The sequence below is a fragment of the Nothobranchius furzeri genome, chromosome 18, assembly GCF_043380555.1.
Source record: "Nothobranchius furzeri strain GRZ-AD chromosome 18, NfurGRZ-RIMD1, whole genome shotgun sequence".
Lineage (NCBI taxonomy): Eukaryota > Metazoa > Chordata > Actinopteri > Cyprinodontiformes > Nothobranchiidae > Nothobranchius > Nothobranchius furzeri.
The window spans coordinates 43,817,401-43,835,513 of record NC_091758.1 but is presented as its reverse complement, the minus strand read 5'-3'; the positions used below and the strand labels follow the sequence as shown (position 1 = coordinate 43,835,513).

Below are 18,113 nucleotides of genomic sequence, written 5' to 3'. Positions count from 1 at the left end.
TACTAACCTGATTGTTAAATGCGTATTTAAAGATGAACATTCATAAACGTTACATTCAAGTGGAAGAACAAAAGACGTTTGGTCCTTGAGGTAAACCTTGGATAGTCTCAGGATGTAAAGTCAGAGTCCAAACCGAGGGGAACAAACCAGTCTTTAGATGTTTTAATAGAAAACCTGTCTGGAGAATACTTCATGACGACTCGTGCCTCGCCTGGTGAATGCTGGAGAAAACCACCGACTCGCTGTGACGTTACTAAGCAGTTACAGAAAGTGAATGAATTTGTCTTTTTTTGATGAAAGCAGCTATCGGCTACATTTCTGGACTTTTGGTGTTTTCTGAGCCAGTGATGTTCAGACATCACCGCCATCATGGACCAGTCCAGAAATGTCATTTAATTATCACACTTTCCTTTTCATGCTGCTGTTTCTATAGTTTTTTTGTTTTGTTTCAGGGTCTCGTGTTTTCTTAATGTCATTTTTATTTAGAATCACGTATTTTTGTCTTTTATTTTTCCTTTGACCTCATTTTATTTTCATGATTTTTATCTAGAGCTGCGTTAAAAAAAACTTTCTTCTTTAGTAGATTTCAGGCCAAAGTACTCCATGAACTTTCATTCTGTGTGACCAAACAACCCGTGGAGCCTCTTCTAGGCTTCTTCTGGTTTCACGTGTCTACAAAGACTAAACTGTCACAGCGGCATTAGACACATAACCATGGAAATGAACACTGAAGATACTTAATAGTTTAAAATTTGACACAAAAACGCGCGTTGGCCTTCACATGCTGCTATTTTCACTTCATAACACTCTGGGTTCTCCGGGTCTTACGTCTGTTAAATAAAGGCTCGAGCACTAATTATAGGTCCAATCCAGCCCGCCTTTATTTATGCAGCACTTATACACAACTCTGTTCACCAAAGATAAAAACAAACAAGCCAGCAAAGGTAAAACTTTCTAAAAATAAACAAATAAAACACAACACAGCTTAAAACAAACGAGTGGATGACAACAACCAGGCAGCGTTACGCCAGCGAATCAAAATGCGTCTTGAGAAGCGAGGAGGCCAGTCTAACATTGACAGGTAGGTGGTTCCTTACTCTAGGACCTGTCCCCCCTCAGCTTCAACCTTGACCAACTGCCGCTGGTCAACCGACTTCAGCTGGCGTATTGGCTCAATGGCAAAGGCACGCCTGTTAGGTAAGAAGGTGCTGACCTGCTGAAGGATTTATACGCCAGCACCAGGATTTCTAAAGTCAACTGGGATCCAGTGCAGCAAAGTCAGCAACGGGGTGACACGCTAGTAGCTGCTGTTAGCAAACGCACCGCAGCGTTCTGGACCAGCTGGTCTAGAAAGACAACTTGACTCGCCCTGATAGAGACCATCCAGGTGGCTCTTCGCCACAAATACGCTAACTTAATATACGGGTCCGTAAGGCTTTTAATGTGTACAGCACTTTGTGTTCGCCTGCGGCGGAAGGAAAGTGCTTCAAAACTACAGGCTGATGATGATGCGGTGGCACAGGAGTTAAGTGCTCGCCCCGTTATCAGAAGGTTGCAGGTTCAAGCCCAGCTCAGTTTGTCGCTGTGTCCTTGGGCAAGACTCTTACCCCCCCCTTGCCCGCTGGTCGGAGGGACCGGTGGCACCTGCGTACGGCACTCGCCTCTTTCAGTGCGCCGCAGGGCAGCTGTGGCTACACTGTAGCTCATCACCACCAGTGTGTGAATGGGTGAAGGACTGAATGTGTTGTAAAGCGCCTTGGGGGTTCCAGGACTCCAGAAGGCCCTATATCAAGTACAGGCCATTTACCATTTTACCCCCCTTGCTTGCTGGTGGGGGTTAGTAACAGTTGATGGTAAACACCGTGTTGGGCAAGAGGATGGTTTTAGAAGCTGTTCAGTAACACAAAACGTTTTCTTTTACGGCTATTTCAGTTTTTTTTGGGGGTGGAGCACCGACAGCCGTTTTAATGAGTTACGAGCTTAAATTTAGCATCTAAAGCAAGAAGGGATGCCAGTGACATCGCTTTAGTCCACGACCGAGTGATCAGATAAAACGTGTTTATTGAATTTGGCCCAGCAGCCTTACCTTAGCCAACGCCACCAGCCCATCCTGGTTCAGACAGCTGTACGTGGAGAGCAGCTTCTGTCTGCTCTGCATTATTGCCCCGAGATCCTTGCTCCCGAGGTCTCCTTCAAGCTTCCAGAAGATCACCCCGCCAACCAGCACGTAGGTCACGTAAACCACACTGATGAAGAGGATGGACGGCACGCGGGCCAAGTGAAACATCTCCTTCACCCCCATGGCGGCCTGATGGTCTGATGTTCGGTTTCCAGTTTAGCCCAAGAGTCTCAGACTCTTCGCAGAAAGGAAGAAGGAGAGAACACGTCTCTGGCAGCGCAGGCAAATGAATGTCCTTGTGCTCTACCGTTTCATTCTCGTCAATGGCCAGGCATGCAAATCTGGAGGAGCAAATCATGACAGCACATGTGGGACTGTAGATGGTGGCTACGTTTATTTGATTCTGGGCTAAATAAAGATAAAACTCAAGAGATATTTTTAGCTTCGTTTGCATTTAATTAAACCAAAAACACCCCACAGGCGAAGGCCACTCTCCCGTTTTCCAGCTCACATCACCGTCTTGATGGATGTGTTTGTTTAAGGGATCCTTTCGTGCTCGATTCATTGGAGTTTCCCATCAGCACACAAGTGCAGGACTCACATGAGCACACTAAATACACACCTGTGACCTGATGCAAAAGAAACCATACAAGCTTCCTGTGTGAACACCTAATCATGAAGGTGAGAACCAAAAGAGCACAAACACAGCCGCATAAGACGCTGATCCAAGGCGGCCATTTGGAAAAGCAAGCTTTAGGAGGAAAAATAAATCCTGCTTACTTTGGCTTATCTGAGGTAGAAGACTATGTTATACAAACAAGAGTTTACCAGCGAGCAAACAGAGGCTGCATATGTACAAGAGAACAGTCACAGTAGCAAGTCAGAGCTGGTCTGTCCTCAGATCTTCGATGTGACCTCCAGTTTACTGGAGGTTGCTTCCTCCTCTTCCTCTTGCCTCTTAAACCCCGGATGAGTCAAGACAACCACGTTTTCCAATATTCTCGCTCCCGTGTTGAGGATAAGAGCGAGCCAAGCTAGAGCAAAGATGATCCAGACTCCTGCCAGGCTGCGATACAGGGAGATGTACTCCTTGTCCGGGTCGGTTCCTTTAAGCAGAAACACGAGACAACACGTCTGGTTAACTTTAGCCCAAAGACAAACGGAGAACATCGTGTTTGTGTTTGACAGAAGTGCCCAGTGAGGTTTTTCTACCACATTAGCGGCTGTTTGCATTCTCTACTCACCCACCACATAATCTCCAAAACCAATGGTGCTGAGGGTAATGAAGGCAAAGTAAAAGCCCTCGCCAAATGTCCAGCCTTCCACGTAACTGAACAGCAGAGGAGGCATGACCAGAAAGAGCAGGCTGCCCGTGATGAAAAACAAAACCAGTGTGGCCGCTTCGACGGCGCGCTGCAACAAAGAAATCAGAACGAATTACAAATAGAAACGCTCTGAGAGGCGCTGAGTAGTTCACCCGATGGTGATTCGGATTATCAGTCTCTACGATAACGTGTTTCCCTCTCATAAGCTCTGATCTGAAGGCTCCCCTAAACGAGAACAGGATGGTCTCCAGATCTGGAATCAACCGGCCCTTTGCACGTGATGTCTCACCTCTCCAGTAGGGACAGCTCCAGAAGGGAAACGCTGTTCATCACCTGTTATAAATCCAGCAGGACGAAGTCTGGCTAAGTCAGCAGCTTGTGTACATCGGTGGGCAGCAGCAAGGAGAACGTAAGCTAACGTTCATAAGCTAGCTAACACTGTACCTTTATAGTGTTCTCTGTGAGCCCCATCCAGGCGTGTTAGACCTTCCCACAAGTGAACTGGGCTTGAACCAGCTGAAGCCATGCCAAACATTGCAAAAAACTACAACAACAACAAAAAACTACCTCAGGTGCTACTTTCCCCTTTGTTCGATACTCCTTTCACCTGATATGGTGGACCCACACGATCTGGTCACGCATCAAAGAGTCAAGAAGAACATCTGGATACATTTACCAGACCTTCATGGTCCATTTTACCAGGCCGCCCCAAAGGGACCATTTTCCAGGCCTGAACTGGAGATAAGTATGCTAGTGAAGGCTCTCGGTAATCCGGGTCACGGTAATCTAAAGGCAACTGGACTTATTTGGTTTCTCGAAGATGTTTAGCTTAACTGTAGCTGCTTATAGTTGATTAGTGAGCAAAAACTGCCTATGCATACCTCACCTCCCTCCTGAGGAGTCGTCGGGGTTAGAGTCTAACCCTAACCCTGTCAGGAGGTAGGGGTATTCATAGGTAGTTTCTGCTCATTAATCAACAACAGACAGCTACGGTTATAAGCTTGACCCTCCCATATTCCAGCCAGAATTGACAAAGCTCCTGGGATGAAACGTCTTCAATAAAAACAAAACCAAAGAAGTCCAGTTGCCTTCATTCAAACCCCTTTGCACTGGAGATGAGAAAATACGAGGATCGCTTAAGGAGGAGGTTGGATCTGCAGAGGAACACCTGGGCGATATGGAGGTATTAAAAAAAGATGCAGTACCTTGTGAGGAACAACTGCCACCATCCCCTTCTCCAGCTGCCCCAGGTGAATGGTGAGCCACTTGCCCATCTGTTTGAGGAATGCCAGGTTTAGCGGAATCCCACACAGGGCGTAAAACATGCAAAACACCTGCCCCGATACAGTGCTGGGGGAGAGATTCCCATAACCTGTCAACCACAAAACCACTGGTTATAGCAGCACATGCCAGCAGCAGAGATGAATATTCTGATCCAGCTGCTCACCGATAGTTGTGACTACTGTGCCTGCGAAGAAAAAAGAGCTGCTGAAATCCCAGTTACTTGGGTTGGTGGAGTTCCCCGAGGGGTTGACCCCCTTTTCCCAGGCGTATAAAATCACCTGCAGACACAGAAACACGCACAATGAAATCAGCCGTTAGTCTAAATGAAAACGCATTTTTAAACGTCTTTCATTCTATTTGCAGATAATTAAAAAACAAATTTTGTCTGTATTAATATATTAAATTCAACGTTTGCAATAAAATTAAAAATACAAAAATATTAAATTATTCTAACTAAACTTTAATATTTCAGAAAATAACATTTATTAGGTCAGGTACTAAATGATTTGTTGCCTTTTTCCTGAGCTAATGAAATAATGAATCCTTAAACCTGAGTGTTTCAATAGTAGATTAATACCTGATTGTATTTGGGACTTTGAACAACCATCGATAACCTTGTTTGTACGTCTGCACCACCCAACAGCATAAACACAACATTTTGAACATAAATGAATAAACTATAAACAAAAACCTGAACAAACTTCTCCAAAGCAGGTCCATCCAGGCAGGTGTAGTTGGCTAAAAAATTCAGCTTCTCCAGCTGGAAGTGGTTCCGGTTGTTGCTCTCGGCTTCCCTCTCCAGCATCTGGAAGATGGTGGCCCCGACCAGCAGGTAAGTGAAGTGGGCCAGAGCCAAAAGCGCTGTCCAGCTCAGTTTGACCCGAGCCAACTGGAACCTCTCCATCAAGCAGGACGACTAACGGGAACTTTCTGAATTAGCTTCAAGAAGCAGGACGACTGAAGTAAAGAGCCTCACTCAGGTTTCCCCCCAAAAACGTTAGTTGCTTCTGAACGTAGCATCGTAGACGTAAAAGTAACCCTTCCTACTTTCCGGAGCCGTTTTTCATCACAGCTGCATAGAACGACGGACGCAAGCTGGATCTGTGACTGGTGGCGTCTCCCTCTGATTGGTTGGTGCACTGTGGATGTTGATTCATGGGTTGCCGGGGTAATGAGCAAACTCCTTTCCTCCATTAGGGTGACACCTGACACACGCTTCTACTGTTTCCACTAATAAGGAAGCACCTTTCTGTTGGCAGAACAAACGTTAATGTTTTACCTGCTGATGACCCGACCTCTCGTTTGGGATCTAAAAGCCCGAGCAACTCTGATCTGTAACCACGACCCAGCTGAACCAGGAATTATTACAAAATACGTGAAACAATCACAGACTAACACTTCTAATCACCCCAAGCCTGTTCATCATCATGTTAATGAAGCTTTAGGATTAAACCCATCGCTTACGTAAAGCGTCACGTTAAACACGTCTGAAGTCGTAGGGATAGAGATGTTCAGCGACCTTTTTTCTCATTTAAAATGAGACTAAAAGGTAGTTTGAGATGTCTCAATGAAGAACAAGAAAAATGAAAAATACAGCAAAGAGAAATTAAAGATGAATCTAAAAAAGGGACAAAAATTTAACACAGAAATGAAATTAAAGCTTAGTTTTGTTTAGTTGGGCTGCAGGTGTGTTCTTGGCATCTTTAAATATTTATGAACATCATTAAATTTCTAAAAACTCTTTAATGCTTTCAAGTGTTTTTAAGCTTTTAATGACATTTCCAGACTTCTGTCACTCACATTCTAACCTATTAGAGGAATATGTTTGGTATATTTGAACATTTATTAACATTTAACAGTATCACATTAACTTTTCTTCTCTTGCACTGATGTCTTCGAGTTCCTGGAAACGAGTTCGTACTCATGGTGACGACATGTTGCAGGTATGACTTTACGGGTCGAGTTACCTAGGAGAAATATCCAAGGCAACCAAGATCTAAGGCCCGAATGCAAAGCATGCAGCTTCTTGTCATCTGTCAAACAAATCAGGGCAAAGCCATGCAAACACGCAGACAGGTTGTTTCTGTGAAGTAGGTGGCTCCACGGGGGCTGGATGGGCTTTCGCTTGCATAATGTTAAATACGAAACCAGTATGGACCGGATAGACACATCCAGCTGTTACACACTCCCGGCTGTAGGTTAAAGCGTATTTACAGTACGTTCCAGGAATACATCTGTTTGTTTCCCCCCAGAACCTCGCACCTGTGCACCAGCGGTGGCTTGGATATCGATCAATAAATAAAGCACGAGTTTAAATCCGAGTCAAACGTTGAGCAGAGCAGATAAAACAGGTTTGAAAGTCCGCGTGACAATCCAAACTCATGAATATTTCAACGGTGCAAATCAAGCACAAACTACACTTTTATACAGTTTGTGTGTAGATTTAACATTTTCCCACATTTTCAGATGAAAAGCCAATATTGGTGGCAGTAAGGAGTACTCAGGCGTTTGCTTGGAGGCTGAGACGATGACCTTCTTCGAACACCATTTCACTGCTGAGTGTGACCTGAAACACACAAACACAAGCCTGAAGCATCAGCCACCGCTAGAGCAGGAGGTCATTAACCCCAACAGAGCAGGAGCTAAACGTTAGCCACGTTAGCAACATGGCGGAACACATTTGGGCCTGTGCTATAGAAGAGAAGAGCGAACAAAAGCAGCTGTGCTGCGTTGCCGTCAGCCAATCACAGGGCAGACACTGGGCTGCATGGTGGCGCAGGGGTTAGCACTGTTGCCTCGCAGCACGAAGGTTGCAGGTTCGAAACTCGGCTGCGGCCTTTCTGCGTGGAGTTGCGTGTTCTCCCCATGCATGCGTGGGTTTCCTCCGGGTTCTCCCACAGATCACAACACGCCCTACAGGTTATAAACTGTAAGTCGCTTTGGATAAAAGCGTCTGCTAAATAAATAAACATAAACATTTGCATATCACGAATGTTAATGAGCAAAGACAAGTTTCTACGTCTGTCAGCAGGTCGGCGCACACACACATTCAGACATTTCGCACCTCTGTTGGTGTCAGCGGTGCGACGCAACTCTCCACCTGGGCAGCAGGGGGCGTAGACCCATCCATCTTCAGAACCCGCTTTGTCCACGCGGGGTCGCGGGGGGAGGGGGACTGGTGCCTATTTCCAGCGGTCAATGGGCAATTAGGCGGGGTACACCCTGGACAGAGAGCCAGTCCATCGCAGGACACACAGGACAAACTATCACACACACACACACCTGAGGACAATTTAGACAGACCAGTTAACCTAACAGTCATGTTTTTGGACTGTGGGAGGAAGTCGGAGAACCCGGAGAGAACCCACGCATGCACAGGGACAACATGCTCACTCCATGCAGAAAGATCCCAGGCTGGGAAGCGAACCCAGGACCTTCCCGCTGCAAGGCAGCAGCTCTAACCACTGCTCCACTGCGCAGCCCCGGGCGTAGACCCTTCCTGGCGAATCTGCTGACCGTTGCAGTGACATCGCTCGTTGATGACAGCTTATTTATTTTTAAACGCAAATCTGCAGAAGGAGAAACGGCTGACAGAAAGAAAACTTCATGATCTCAGGGAACAAAAACGTTTGTTACAAAAATTCAACAAGAGCAAAGCGGACAGCAGCGCTGTTGGCAAATTTAAAGGACGTGGCGTCAAGCCGGAAATGATCTTGGGTTGTTGGGCCGACCAATCCCAGGACTCTGTTGTGTCCAACTGGGCTCTACTTCATGCGCCCTAGCGTTTCTGTCGCAGAGCCCTCGGGTCGAGGGAAAATGGGCGAGTCGCCGCACCTCCGCAGATGGAGAAGTATAACCTAGGCTCGTTTTCTCCACCAACCTACACCTCTCACAAACTGCTGCCGTCTGGAAAAGGCCAGAGCTCCTTCTCCACAGACATGACCCACAAGGCCTTCATTCATACTAGAGACCACAGCAAACACACTGAAAAAGACGAGCGAACGAGAGCTTTAAAGAACGTCATCCTTAGAAAGTGGCCACAAAGGGCCTGATTTCTTCTACTGTTTCAGTAACAATATGAAATTAGATCCCTGTGGTCTGCTTTAGCTCACATGACCTCCCCTCCTCTGGATCACCGATGACAGCCACTGTACTGGTTTTCTATTTTAAAAAAGGACACAAAAATCACCAAATGGCACGGTATACTGGGGATCAGGTGAAAACGTTGCTGAGGGGGACTCGTAGGTTTATCCACAACCACTAAGTACTTGTTTCCTATCAGCAGCCTCTGCTCAGTGCCGTCTCTAACAAGAAAACGAAGCTAAAGGGGGAAATACACCCGAAATCTTCACTTTAATGACAGAACATACTCATGACAGGCTTCGGTGAACCTAAACGAAGAACAGAGTTAACAGTGATCATTTATATTGCATCACACCATCAGAGCCACCAGAGGGCAGCGTTGGATGTGCACACCTTTAGTGCTTTTGCACAGATTCGTGTGTGTTGCTTACCTATCCTGCTCAGGAGGTTTTTCCGAGCCATGACAAACGCCAGGATGTCTGCATCGACTTGCTGGTCTCCGGTCAGCGGGATAGAAGAAGATGAGATTGACGTTGCAGCAAGATCTCTGAAAGATACTCAGACTTAATCCGACATGTGGAGAATCAGAAGGTCTGTGTGTTGAATACGCATCATAACTGGTCACACTGGAACACGTGAGGAAAAAGGCCTGCTGTGCGTCTCTGGGTGAAACAAAGGTGTGTTTGTACTGCGAGTGTTTAACTGCAGCTGTAAAAAACAAAAGGAGCTTTCAGCTTCTGGGCTAAAGCAGGACCTCTTGATTTGTGGACTTTACTTGTAGACGTTACTTCACAAAGACATAAACATCTCTGACAGCACTTGTGGGAGAAAGGAAAACACAGAGGGGCTATAAAGTCCACAGGCTGGACATATGGAAATCTATAGAAAGTGCTTAAAGTTGAGCGAACACTGAGAAAATTACGTTCCTGTTTTAACGACGTCTGTCAAACACACTGAGCCCATTAAAAAGCTCCAGTTATTTTAGCAGCATAATAATAATAATAATAATATGATGAATGACGATGATTTTGGACTTTCGTACCTCCACTGTGAAGAGTCAGGACTCATCGTCCCATCCAAAGACTTATTAACAGCTGCAGGAACGTTATCAGGAACAGAGCTCCTGAAAATCAGATTTTATTTTTCTAATTCATTAATGAAACATCATAAAACGCCACCATATCTTACAGGTAGAAGCAAAGCGTGGCCGACCTTAGTTCTGGAGCAGAAGAGTCTGTTGTGGACTCCCTCGGTGTGCTGGCCAGACCAGGAGCGCTGAAAACATACGAGAACATTCAGATGTTAGAGGAATGCTTCATGACCCATAAGCATTTACATCTCTCAACCACAAGAGGGTGCTGCAACACAAAATACGTGACAGGCTAGTTTTTATGAATGAAACTTAATACCTTCAGGTCAGAACCCACTACAGGCTGGACTCAATCATGATCATTGCTGCAGTACATTTATATCTACCTTCATTTCAGTGTGAACCCAAATATTTAATGTCTCTTTCAGTTTTATTTCATTATCAGTCTCGTGTGATTTCAGCATTCCAGCGGCTTCTAGAGTCCTGGAACCCCCCAAGGCGCTTTACAACACAATCAGTCATTCACCCATTCACACACACATTCACACGCCGGTGGGGATGAGCTACGATGTAGTCACAGCTGCCCTGGGGCGCACTGACAGAGGCGAGGCTGCCGAGCACTGGCGCCACCGGTCCCTCCGACCACCACCAGCAGGCAACGTGGGTTAAGTGTCTTGCCCAAGGACACAGCAGCAGCGACAGACTGAGCGGGGCTCGAACCTGCAACCTTCCAATCACGGGGCGAGCGCTTAACTCCTGTGCCACCGTCGGCCACAAAAATCCCAGCTGTGTCACCAGACGGAGAAGCAGGTAAGCACAATGCTCCCCCCTCATGGAATCGAGCCCTGAAGAGCTGCAGGTCGTCGGTGATGTAAGCACGTACGGTCAGAAGGTAAAAATGACTGAAGGTTGGGTAGAGGAGCATTGTTGCCATTTTGCTGGAAGCACTCTTCGCTCACTGTCGTCAAATCACCTCTGAAATGTCCAGTCCTGTAAAACCTCATCCAATCACTGTGAACGTCCCCTTCTCAACGGTTGGAGCCCGATCCATCCATCAACCTGCCCTCCGACTGTCCCTCCCCCCTCCACACACACTCTAACTGTGAATGAATTATGCGTTCTCGGCTGGCGGAAGCTGAATAGCAAACGAAGCCAGATCCGGGCTAGCTATATTAGCTAACAGCTATATTAGCTAACACACTAAACTGTTATTCGGTTAGCTAGAGCAAGAGTAGCAAAGGTGGGTTCCAGTTTAGCAAGCCCAGTCCTCCTCCCTGGATGTCCGATCTAGTTCCCAGTGGCTTCCTTCTCTTAAACTTCCAGTGGAGACGAAGTCCGGCGAACTCCTGACCGACACCGGACTCTGAGGAGTCCGTCAGAAACCTGAAGGCGGTTATGTAGGTGTGTTTTGTTAGGATTTATGTCAGAAAAGATGCCAACAACAGGTGGAAAAGTTTTGGCAGTCTGGCATTCTCCTATTCAGGAGGTGTGGCTTGTTTCGGGGTGGGTGGGGCTCTTTGAATTGGGTGTTATTGAATGTAGCTAGCTTAAACAGCTTTTTCAAGGTGCACCTTCCCTAGCTGTACAGCCTCCTTCCAGAGCAGGGGTGTCAAATATGCGGCCCGTGGGTTGAATCCGGCCCGCGAGATGGTTGTGTAAACTTTATTTTCATACTTTACAATGTAGAGTGAAAATAAACGTATCATTGTGAGCACGTTTCCTCTGTAACGAGTATAAATAAAACAAAGCTGCGCTCAAGGCTCACACAAGAACTTGAATCACATCCTGAAGTTGGCCGCCACTCAGGATGTGACTTCTGATGTTGATGTGCTGGTGAAAGCTAAAAGATGTAAAGTAAAATGAGTCAAATATACTTTAAGTGCTGCATGAAACTGATCTAGCCATGTGATCTGTAAGCTCTGAATCACTAAGGAATGTTTTTTTTATTTATTGATTTTTTTTTTTTTTCAAATTTTCAAGTACACTTCAGGTGTAGTACTTGTACCACACTGTCCTCGGGCTCCAGCCTTGGTTTATATTGATTGTATTAAAACAAAGAAAACAATCTGAAGTTGTTTTTAATTTACTGGTCCGGCCCACTTGGGACTAGGTTTCTCGCAATGTGGCCCCTGAGCTAAAATGAGTTTGACACCCCTGATCTAGAGTGCTTCTCTTATCCGATGGCACCATCTAGTGGCTGACAAGCGTATCACACAAAAACGCTGTTACTCTGTTTTTTTAAGATGGTGACTTCACGTTTCTGTTTATAAACGTGCTTCTGTAGCGACAAACAGCTAAAACACGCTGTTTTACGAGTATTATTCTCATGTCATGCTGTGTTCTCATATATTTATATTTTAAAGACTGTCTTGTCCGTGAAAAGTTCATCAGCTCTGCATCAGCCGAGGTATTCCTTAAATGTGAAGCGCCTAAGCGGCAGTCTAACGCTATTGGTTAGTTCTGGTCGGCGCTCAGTTTCCTATTGCACGGAGCTCTGCGGAGCAGGAAGCGTGCTTAGCAAAAAAACAAAAAAGACGTATTGCTTATATTATATCACAGTACACGATGAGATAATCACCTTTACGGATTTCTGACTAATCATGCATCATTTCTGAAAGAGGAAAACTCTGGAAAGCAGCTTTAATGTAATGAGAAGTGATGAGTCAGTGAGAGGATGTGGTTCCCATGGTAACACGGCTACTTTCTGCACAATGACACAATGTTTGGGTTTAAAGAGCTATTTCTTAGTTCCTTAGAATATATCCTATGATGATTTCTCCCTTATTGGTGGACGTACAAGGTTGGAAAAACACAGGAAATCTGCTGCATTCATTGCACCGCGGAGATGAAACGTGTCCATGCAACAAGCTCTAAACACAAGCAACACGAGTGGCGTAAAGCGTCTCACTACTTCTTCCAAGAGATGCAAGACGACCTGACCTAAAATACCTTCAAGGAGCTGAAGGATGGACAGGGTAAAGAGCATTACATGTCTCACCAAAGTCCTGGAGAACCAGGTGAAGATGGCTGCAGGGACCCGTTCAGCGAGGCTGTGTTACGTCGTCTTCCAGCTCCTGAGTCACAGTCCTGATCATAAATATTGAGAACTTATTGATCTATTCCTGTTAACTAAGACAGTACAATAGTTCAACAGGACAAGGTCACATGTGTCAGACAGAGTGAAGAGAAGACTTCTGATGCTCTAGCATCTCTGGTCCATCATGCATCGTCTGCAGAGTTAAAGGGACTAAATGTGTGCAACAGGAAGTAGAACAAAGCTGTTGGACGAAGAAACTGGCAACAATCTGCTTCCTGCTCCGTGAACCAAAGCTGCACATGTCAGACACATCTGCCAGACTTCCCTTTCTTACCATCGGGTCTGACACGTTTCCAAATGTTGCTGAGATGTGAGCGTTCGTTCAAGAAGATCAAAACCAGCGATCAGAAGCCAGCAGCGTCTGCTCATCAGATGTCGTTATTAAACGCTTTTCTCTCTCTCTGTGGTCGGGCTCCCCAAGGCAACCATCAAGGTCAAGAACAATGAGTCGGCTCTGTTAGGCTGTGTTGCACGTCAGTTTTTAGTCCAAGCACTTCACCCCGAAGTTTTTTAAATGACAAAAGAGACGCTGAGTCATTTTATTATCCCTCTGCTGCTATTTAAAGGTCTCATTCCCAGAGAAACCGTATCATGCTTGCTCTTTAACTACTCGATCGGCCACTCTGAGCTGCACGTGCGAGCTGGAGGTGAGAACTGTCTTCGACCGCCATCGTTGGAATTAGCCGCAAAAAGGAAAAAGATGCAAACACGAGTGAGTCTGAAAAAGCCGGTCTCTTCTACACAATGCTGCTGCACGGTGGCGCAGTGGTTAGCACTGTTGCCTCGCAGCACGAAGGTCGCATGTTCGAAACTCGGCTGTGGCCTTTCTGCGTGGAGTTGCGTGTTCTCCCCATGCATGCGTGGGTTTCCTCCGGGTACTCCGGTTTCCCCCACAGTTCACAACATGCCCTATAGGTTAGAAATTGCAAGTCGCTTTGGGTAAAAGTGTCTGCTAAGTGAATAAACATAATAAACATAAACATAATTAGGATTTGTGGCCCCGCCCACCTAGGCTTGCACACACGGTTACTGTTACACGGTTACAGGAGAGAGAAGAGCATCTCAGCCAGTAGAAGCTAACCGCAGGCTTGAGTTATTTGTGGAGATAAAATATAAACATTACATATTTATCCAAGAAAGAAGAGAGAATGAAGTTGTTAGCCAATCAGAGGTGAGATGTTTGCATGTCATGAATATTAACTCATTCACTGCCAGCGTTTCTCATCGTTTTTACTGTTATTTTTAGAGTGACAGAATGTTGCGCGCTAGGATGATGTCGACACCAAAACAACCAAAACAAAGCGGAGACTCACCTCTTACATCGGGAAGAATCCGCGCGTTTCGAGCGTTATCCGCTCTTTCATAATCCGTCAGAAGCTTTTCCGGTTCGCGTCTCACTTTTTTTACAGCAGCGGCCCAAAACGATCTCCTAACACGTGGATGTTCTGCTTCCTGATCACGAGACGCATGCGGATGAAGATCGGCTTCAGAGCTGAGATGTTTGTTCTCACGGTGCGGGGGCTCGTCCGACGCCCACACAGTAAAAACATGCAACTGACGACTTTAGTCATCATTGGCAGTGAACGAGTTAATGAGTGAGCGTTGTCGTTCTCTGTCCCCCTCTCATAAGACGATCTTCTGGCACCTGGAACACGAGTGTGGGAGCTTTTGTAAACTGTTGTTTACGCTAACCGTCAGGAAAAACTACGCTTTCTCACCAGGTCTCATTTGACATGTTAAGCAGAGGCTGCACTAGACATGCTCAACACACACTCCGAGACTTCCATGACGACGGAGACGCTAACAGAGAATCACGAAGACAACGAGGAAGGGACATCTCTGCAGTGAGACACATTCTTAGGAGATGTATGTGGTGTTGTCACACAGATCGGCGGGAGGCCACTCACCTGCAGATTACAAGTCTCCTGGCTCCACCACTTCTGGAAATCCTTCTGGATCTTGACCTTCACTCTCTCCAGCAACAGCTGCAGGTGCTCAGTCTCAGTCCTCAGTGCTTTCAGGCGCCCAATGCTGCTCTTGTAACTGACAGGGGGATATCAGCAGCAGGACATTCATCTTTTTGTCTACGTTACACACGTTGCACCTGCTGGGTTCAATCAATCCAAACGGGGACTTGGGGGGAGAAAAAAATCACAAAACACTCCAAACATTTGGTATGATCGTTCAGAAAACTCACGCAGATTTTTCTTCCCTAATTTGTGCGCAGAGCTTTTCTTCCATCGGGTCAAACTCTTCAGCCTGTGAGGGGTTCCCCGTGGCATCTGTCCCGTTATGAAAAATGAAAGACGACTTCAATAACATTGTTGTTTCAGGTTCTTCAGGCAGAACATGTTTCCTTTAAAAACAACATGAAAAGGGGCAGCAGTAGCTCAGGTGGTAGAGCGGGTTGCCTCATGATCGGAGGGTCATGGGTTCGACTCCAGCTCCCGCCAGGGGTATCCTGCTGTTGTGTCCATGGGCAAGACATTTCACCCAACTTGCCTGTGTTAGTGGTGGTCAGAGGGGCCGACGGCGCCAAATGGCAGCCTCGCCTCTGTCAGACCTCCCCAGGGCGGCTGTGGCTACAAGTAGCTTACCATCTCTAGCAGTGTGTGAATGTGAGAGTGTCTTTGGGGGTCTAGAAAAGCGCTATGTAAGTTCAATGCATTATTATTATTATTAAAACCTTTGGTTCTGGATAACGAGAACCTGGTTTTCTGATGCTTGGACTCAAAATAAGAAGAAAGAGGCCTGAAGTGAAAGGAGATGTTTTAGCGTTTTATGACCAGAGTTCCTCATCAAAGCTGATGTAAACAGTCAGAGGAGAGTCTTGGACCTGAGCTGCCCGGGCTTTTCTGAGGTGGCCACGGATTCAAACGCAGAACAAGAGCGCCCACAAAGCTCCGTGTTTACCAGACGAGAGCTCAGCATGAAGGTGAAGCTAAAACACGTTTCCATCTGTGACAGCTCTACACAATCTTAGGTGTGTTCTTGCTGTGCGTTATTTCTAATTCCATGTTGTCGTTCTTTTTTAAAACACAGAAACGGTTTTGTTACCTGTAATTGACGCTACAGTTTCGCCGTCGGCGAAACTGTAGCGTCAATTACAGGTAACAAAACCGTTTCTGTTTTAAAAAAGAACGACAACATGAAGCTCTGCACAATCTCTGTGGATTTCAAAAGCTTGTCCAGAATTATTTACAGCATGTTTGATCCAACCGCAGAACCTGACGCTGTTCAGGTTTTGCTTAATTTGAATAAATGATGAGTTTATCTCACCGCTAGCTGCCTTCTGTCTCCTCCGAGTATCCAGCTGCTTCTTCAACTCGTCTAAAAAATGGATGAAAAATTACAGAACAGATTTTACAACAATTTTTTTAAATCATACAACAAATACCAACCTTTGGCCTCGGATGTCTAACTTTCAAATTGGCCTTTTTTATTATGAAAAGATCTAATACAACTGTGGGGGCGGCCGGACATTTCTCCACCATTAGTTCAACTCAGTCCAAACGCCCAATCTGAGGCCATTGTTCTTGACTGGAAAAGGGTGGAACGCCAGCTCTGGGTTGGAGGAGAGGATCTGTCGCAAGTGAGGGAGTTCCGGTATCTCTGGGTTTTGGTCATGCGTGAGGAGGAGCAGGAGCCCCTGCAGTGATGTGGACACTGAACCAGTCTGGTGAAGAGGGAGCTAAATCAGAAGTAAAGCTTTGTTCTAATCCACACCTTCAGTCAGGAGCAGAAGAACAAGATCATGAACCCAAAATGAGTTTCCTTCATTGGGCAGCTCAGGCTCAGCCTCAGAGCTCTGACATCCGGGAGGGACATTGAGTAGAGCCGCTGTTCCTGCACATTTAGAACAGCCAACTGAGGTGTTTCAGTTGGTTAGGCAGCTTCCTGGACACATCCAGAGGGAGTTGTTTCAGGCATATCCGGCTGGCAGGAGGCACCAGGGGGGTGGCCAGGGAAAGAACATCCGGCTCTCAAAGTTAACTCTTAAAATGCCACTGAACAGCGACAAAACCATCCATCCGTTCTTCCATTTTCCTCAGGTCGCAGGGGCAGCAGCCTAAGCAGAAAGGCACAGACTTCCCTCTCCCCAGCAACCTGGGCCAGGTCCTCTGGGGGAACCCAAGGTTCTCCCTGGTTTTGGGTCTCCTCCTGGTTGGACGTGCCCAGAAAAGCTCACCAGGGAGGCGTCCAGGAGACATCCTAACCAGATGCCACCTCCTTTAGTTTTTGTGTCTTTCTTCCTCTTAACGATGAGGATCCTGAGGTTGGGTCTCAGTCGCTGGACTGGACTAACCCTAACCCTAAGGAAAAGCCCCTGTGAGGTGAAACTTGACACTAGACGTTGATTTTTTGAGGGAGTGGGGGTTGTTCTGGTGGGAAAAAGTCAAAAGAAGATGAGTTTTAAGATAAACGTGTCAGATAAAGAGTTTGGTGGCTGGCCAGGATAATAACTTGGCGATTAGAAAAATAAAAGGACATTAAACTGCAGAACGTTTGCATTTCAATCCCTCAGTTCTCACATTCATCTAGGCTTTGCTTTGTAAAGTGATCCCATCTCTGCTCTAAAAGGTCCATGAAGTAGAAAGGCTCTATCTTCCATCAGATGCCTTTGGTCTTCTGAAAGATCTAGGTGGGATTTTTAAACCAGCTCTTGATTTTCCTGTAGTTCGTGTTCTCCTCCAGAGAGAAATGAAGGTAAAACTGTTAGCGAAGTGCCCATGAAACCATCTCATCTTTCCAAAGCCACCAGTTCCAAGCAGCCCACTTTGGGGCTTTCAGTAGACAGTGGAGACGCAAATGAATGAAGAGGAACATTATAGGTGACACACAAAGACATGTTGTGCCCATGATGAGAGAGCTTTTTCCCAATGCCTGTGAGGTTTGTGAACCTCTCGTGAAGCCATATGTTTGGGTAGCTGAGAATGTAAACGAACTGCGACGCCCTGTGGCTTCGTCTTGTGGTCATGTAGGCAGCCGGAGTCGCAACACGACGCACTAAAAACACAACCCCAGCCAACCGGTGCAGTCCGCTTCTTCACAGAGACATAAGGGATTAAGAAAGCACGACTCTGGCTTGATGACAGAATAAAAAACGAGCGCACG

At 46.2% G+C, this 18,113-nt stretch overlaps 2 protein-coding genes across 3 annotated transcripts in view; both read right to left on the bottom strand.

The window, feature by feature from the left end:
• Positions 1-3,016: 3,016 nt before the first annotated feature.
• On the bottom strand, positions 3,017-6,385 carry LOC107391721 (potassium channel subfamily K member 16). The gene is made up of 5 exons (XM_015969144.3): positions 5,420-6,385; positions 4,892-5,006; positions 4,650-4,816; positions 3,364-3,532; positions 3,017-3,225 (listed from the first exon to the last, which is right to left on the bottom strand). Exons 1-5 carry the CDS (start codon positions 5,630-5,632, stop codon positions 3,017-3,019), a joined length of 873 nt encoding a protein of 290 aa, XP_015824630.1. The 5' UTR covers positions 5,633-6,385.
• A 99-nt stretch (positions 6,386-6,484) lies between these two features.
• kif6 (kinesin family member 6) overlaps positions 6,485-18,113 on the bottom strand; it is a 62,819-nt gene continuing 51,190 nt past the window's right edge. The window contains exons 16-23 of one of the 2 annotated variants that reach the window (XM_015969142.3): positions 16,278-16,328; positions 15,196-15,280; positions 14,906-15,041; positions 12,900-12,988; positions 10,024-10,086; positions 9,854-9,934; positions 9,243-9,358; positions 6,485-7,294 (exon numbers count right to left, since the gene is read on the bottom strand). In XM_015969142.3, the coding sequence (XP_015824628.3) occupies positions 7,278-7,294; positions 9,243-9,358; positions 9,854-9,934; positions 10,024-10,086; positions 12,900-12,988; positions 14,906-15,041; positions 15,196-15,280; positions 16,278-16,328 (638 nt within the window). In that variant the 3' untranslated portion in view covers positions 6,485-7,277. Of the gene's footprint in view, positions 7,295-7,721; positions 7,951-9,242; positions 9,359-9,853; positions 9,935-10,023; positions 10,087-12,899; positions 12,989-14,905; positions 15,042-15,195; positions 15,281-16,277; positions 16,329-18,113 lie in introns of those variants that run through there. The other variant, XM_054741938.2, reaches the window with a different exon arrangement.

Bases quoted from the DNA above. Each gene is read 5' to 3' on its own strand.
- LOC107391721 (XM_015969144.3), bottom strand. From the start codon at position 5,632: ATGGAGAGGTTCCAGTTGGCTCGGGTCAAACTGAGCTGGACAGCGCTT. The intron at 3,533-4,649 runs GTACTGCATCTT...TCTTTGTTGCAG, and splicing joins TGGCAGTTGTTCCTCACAAG to CGCGCCGTCGAAGCGGCCAC. The intron at 3,226-3,363 runs GTGAGTAGAGAA...TTCTGCTTAAAG, and splicing joins TTTTGGAGATTATGTGGTGG to GAACCGACCCGGACAAGGAG.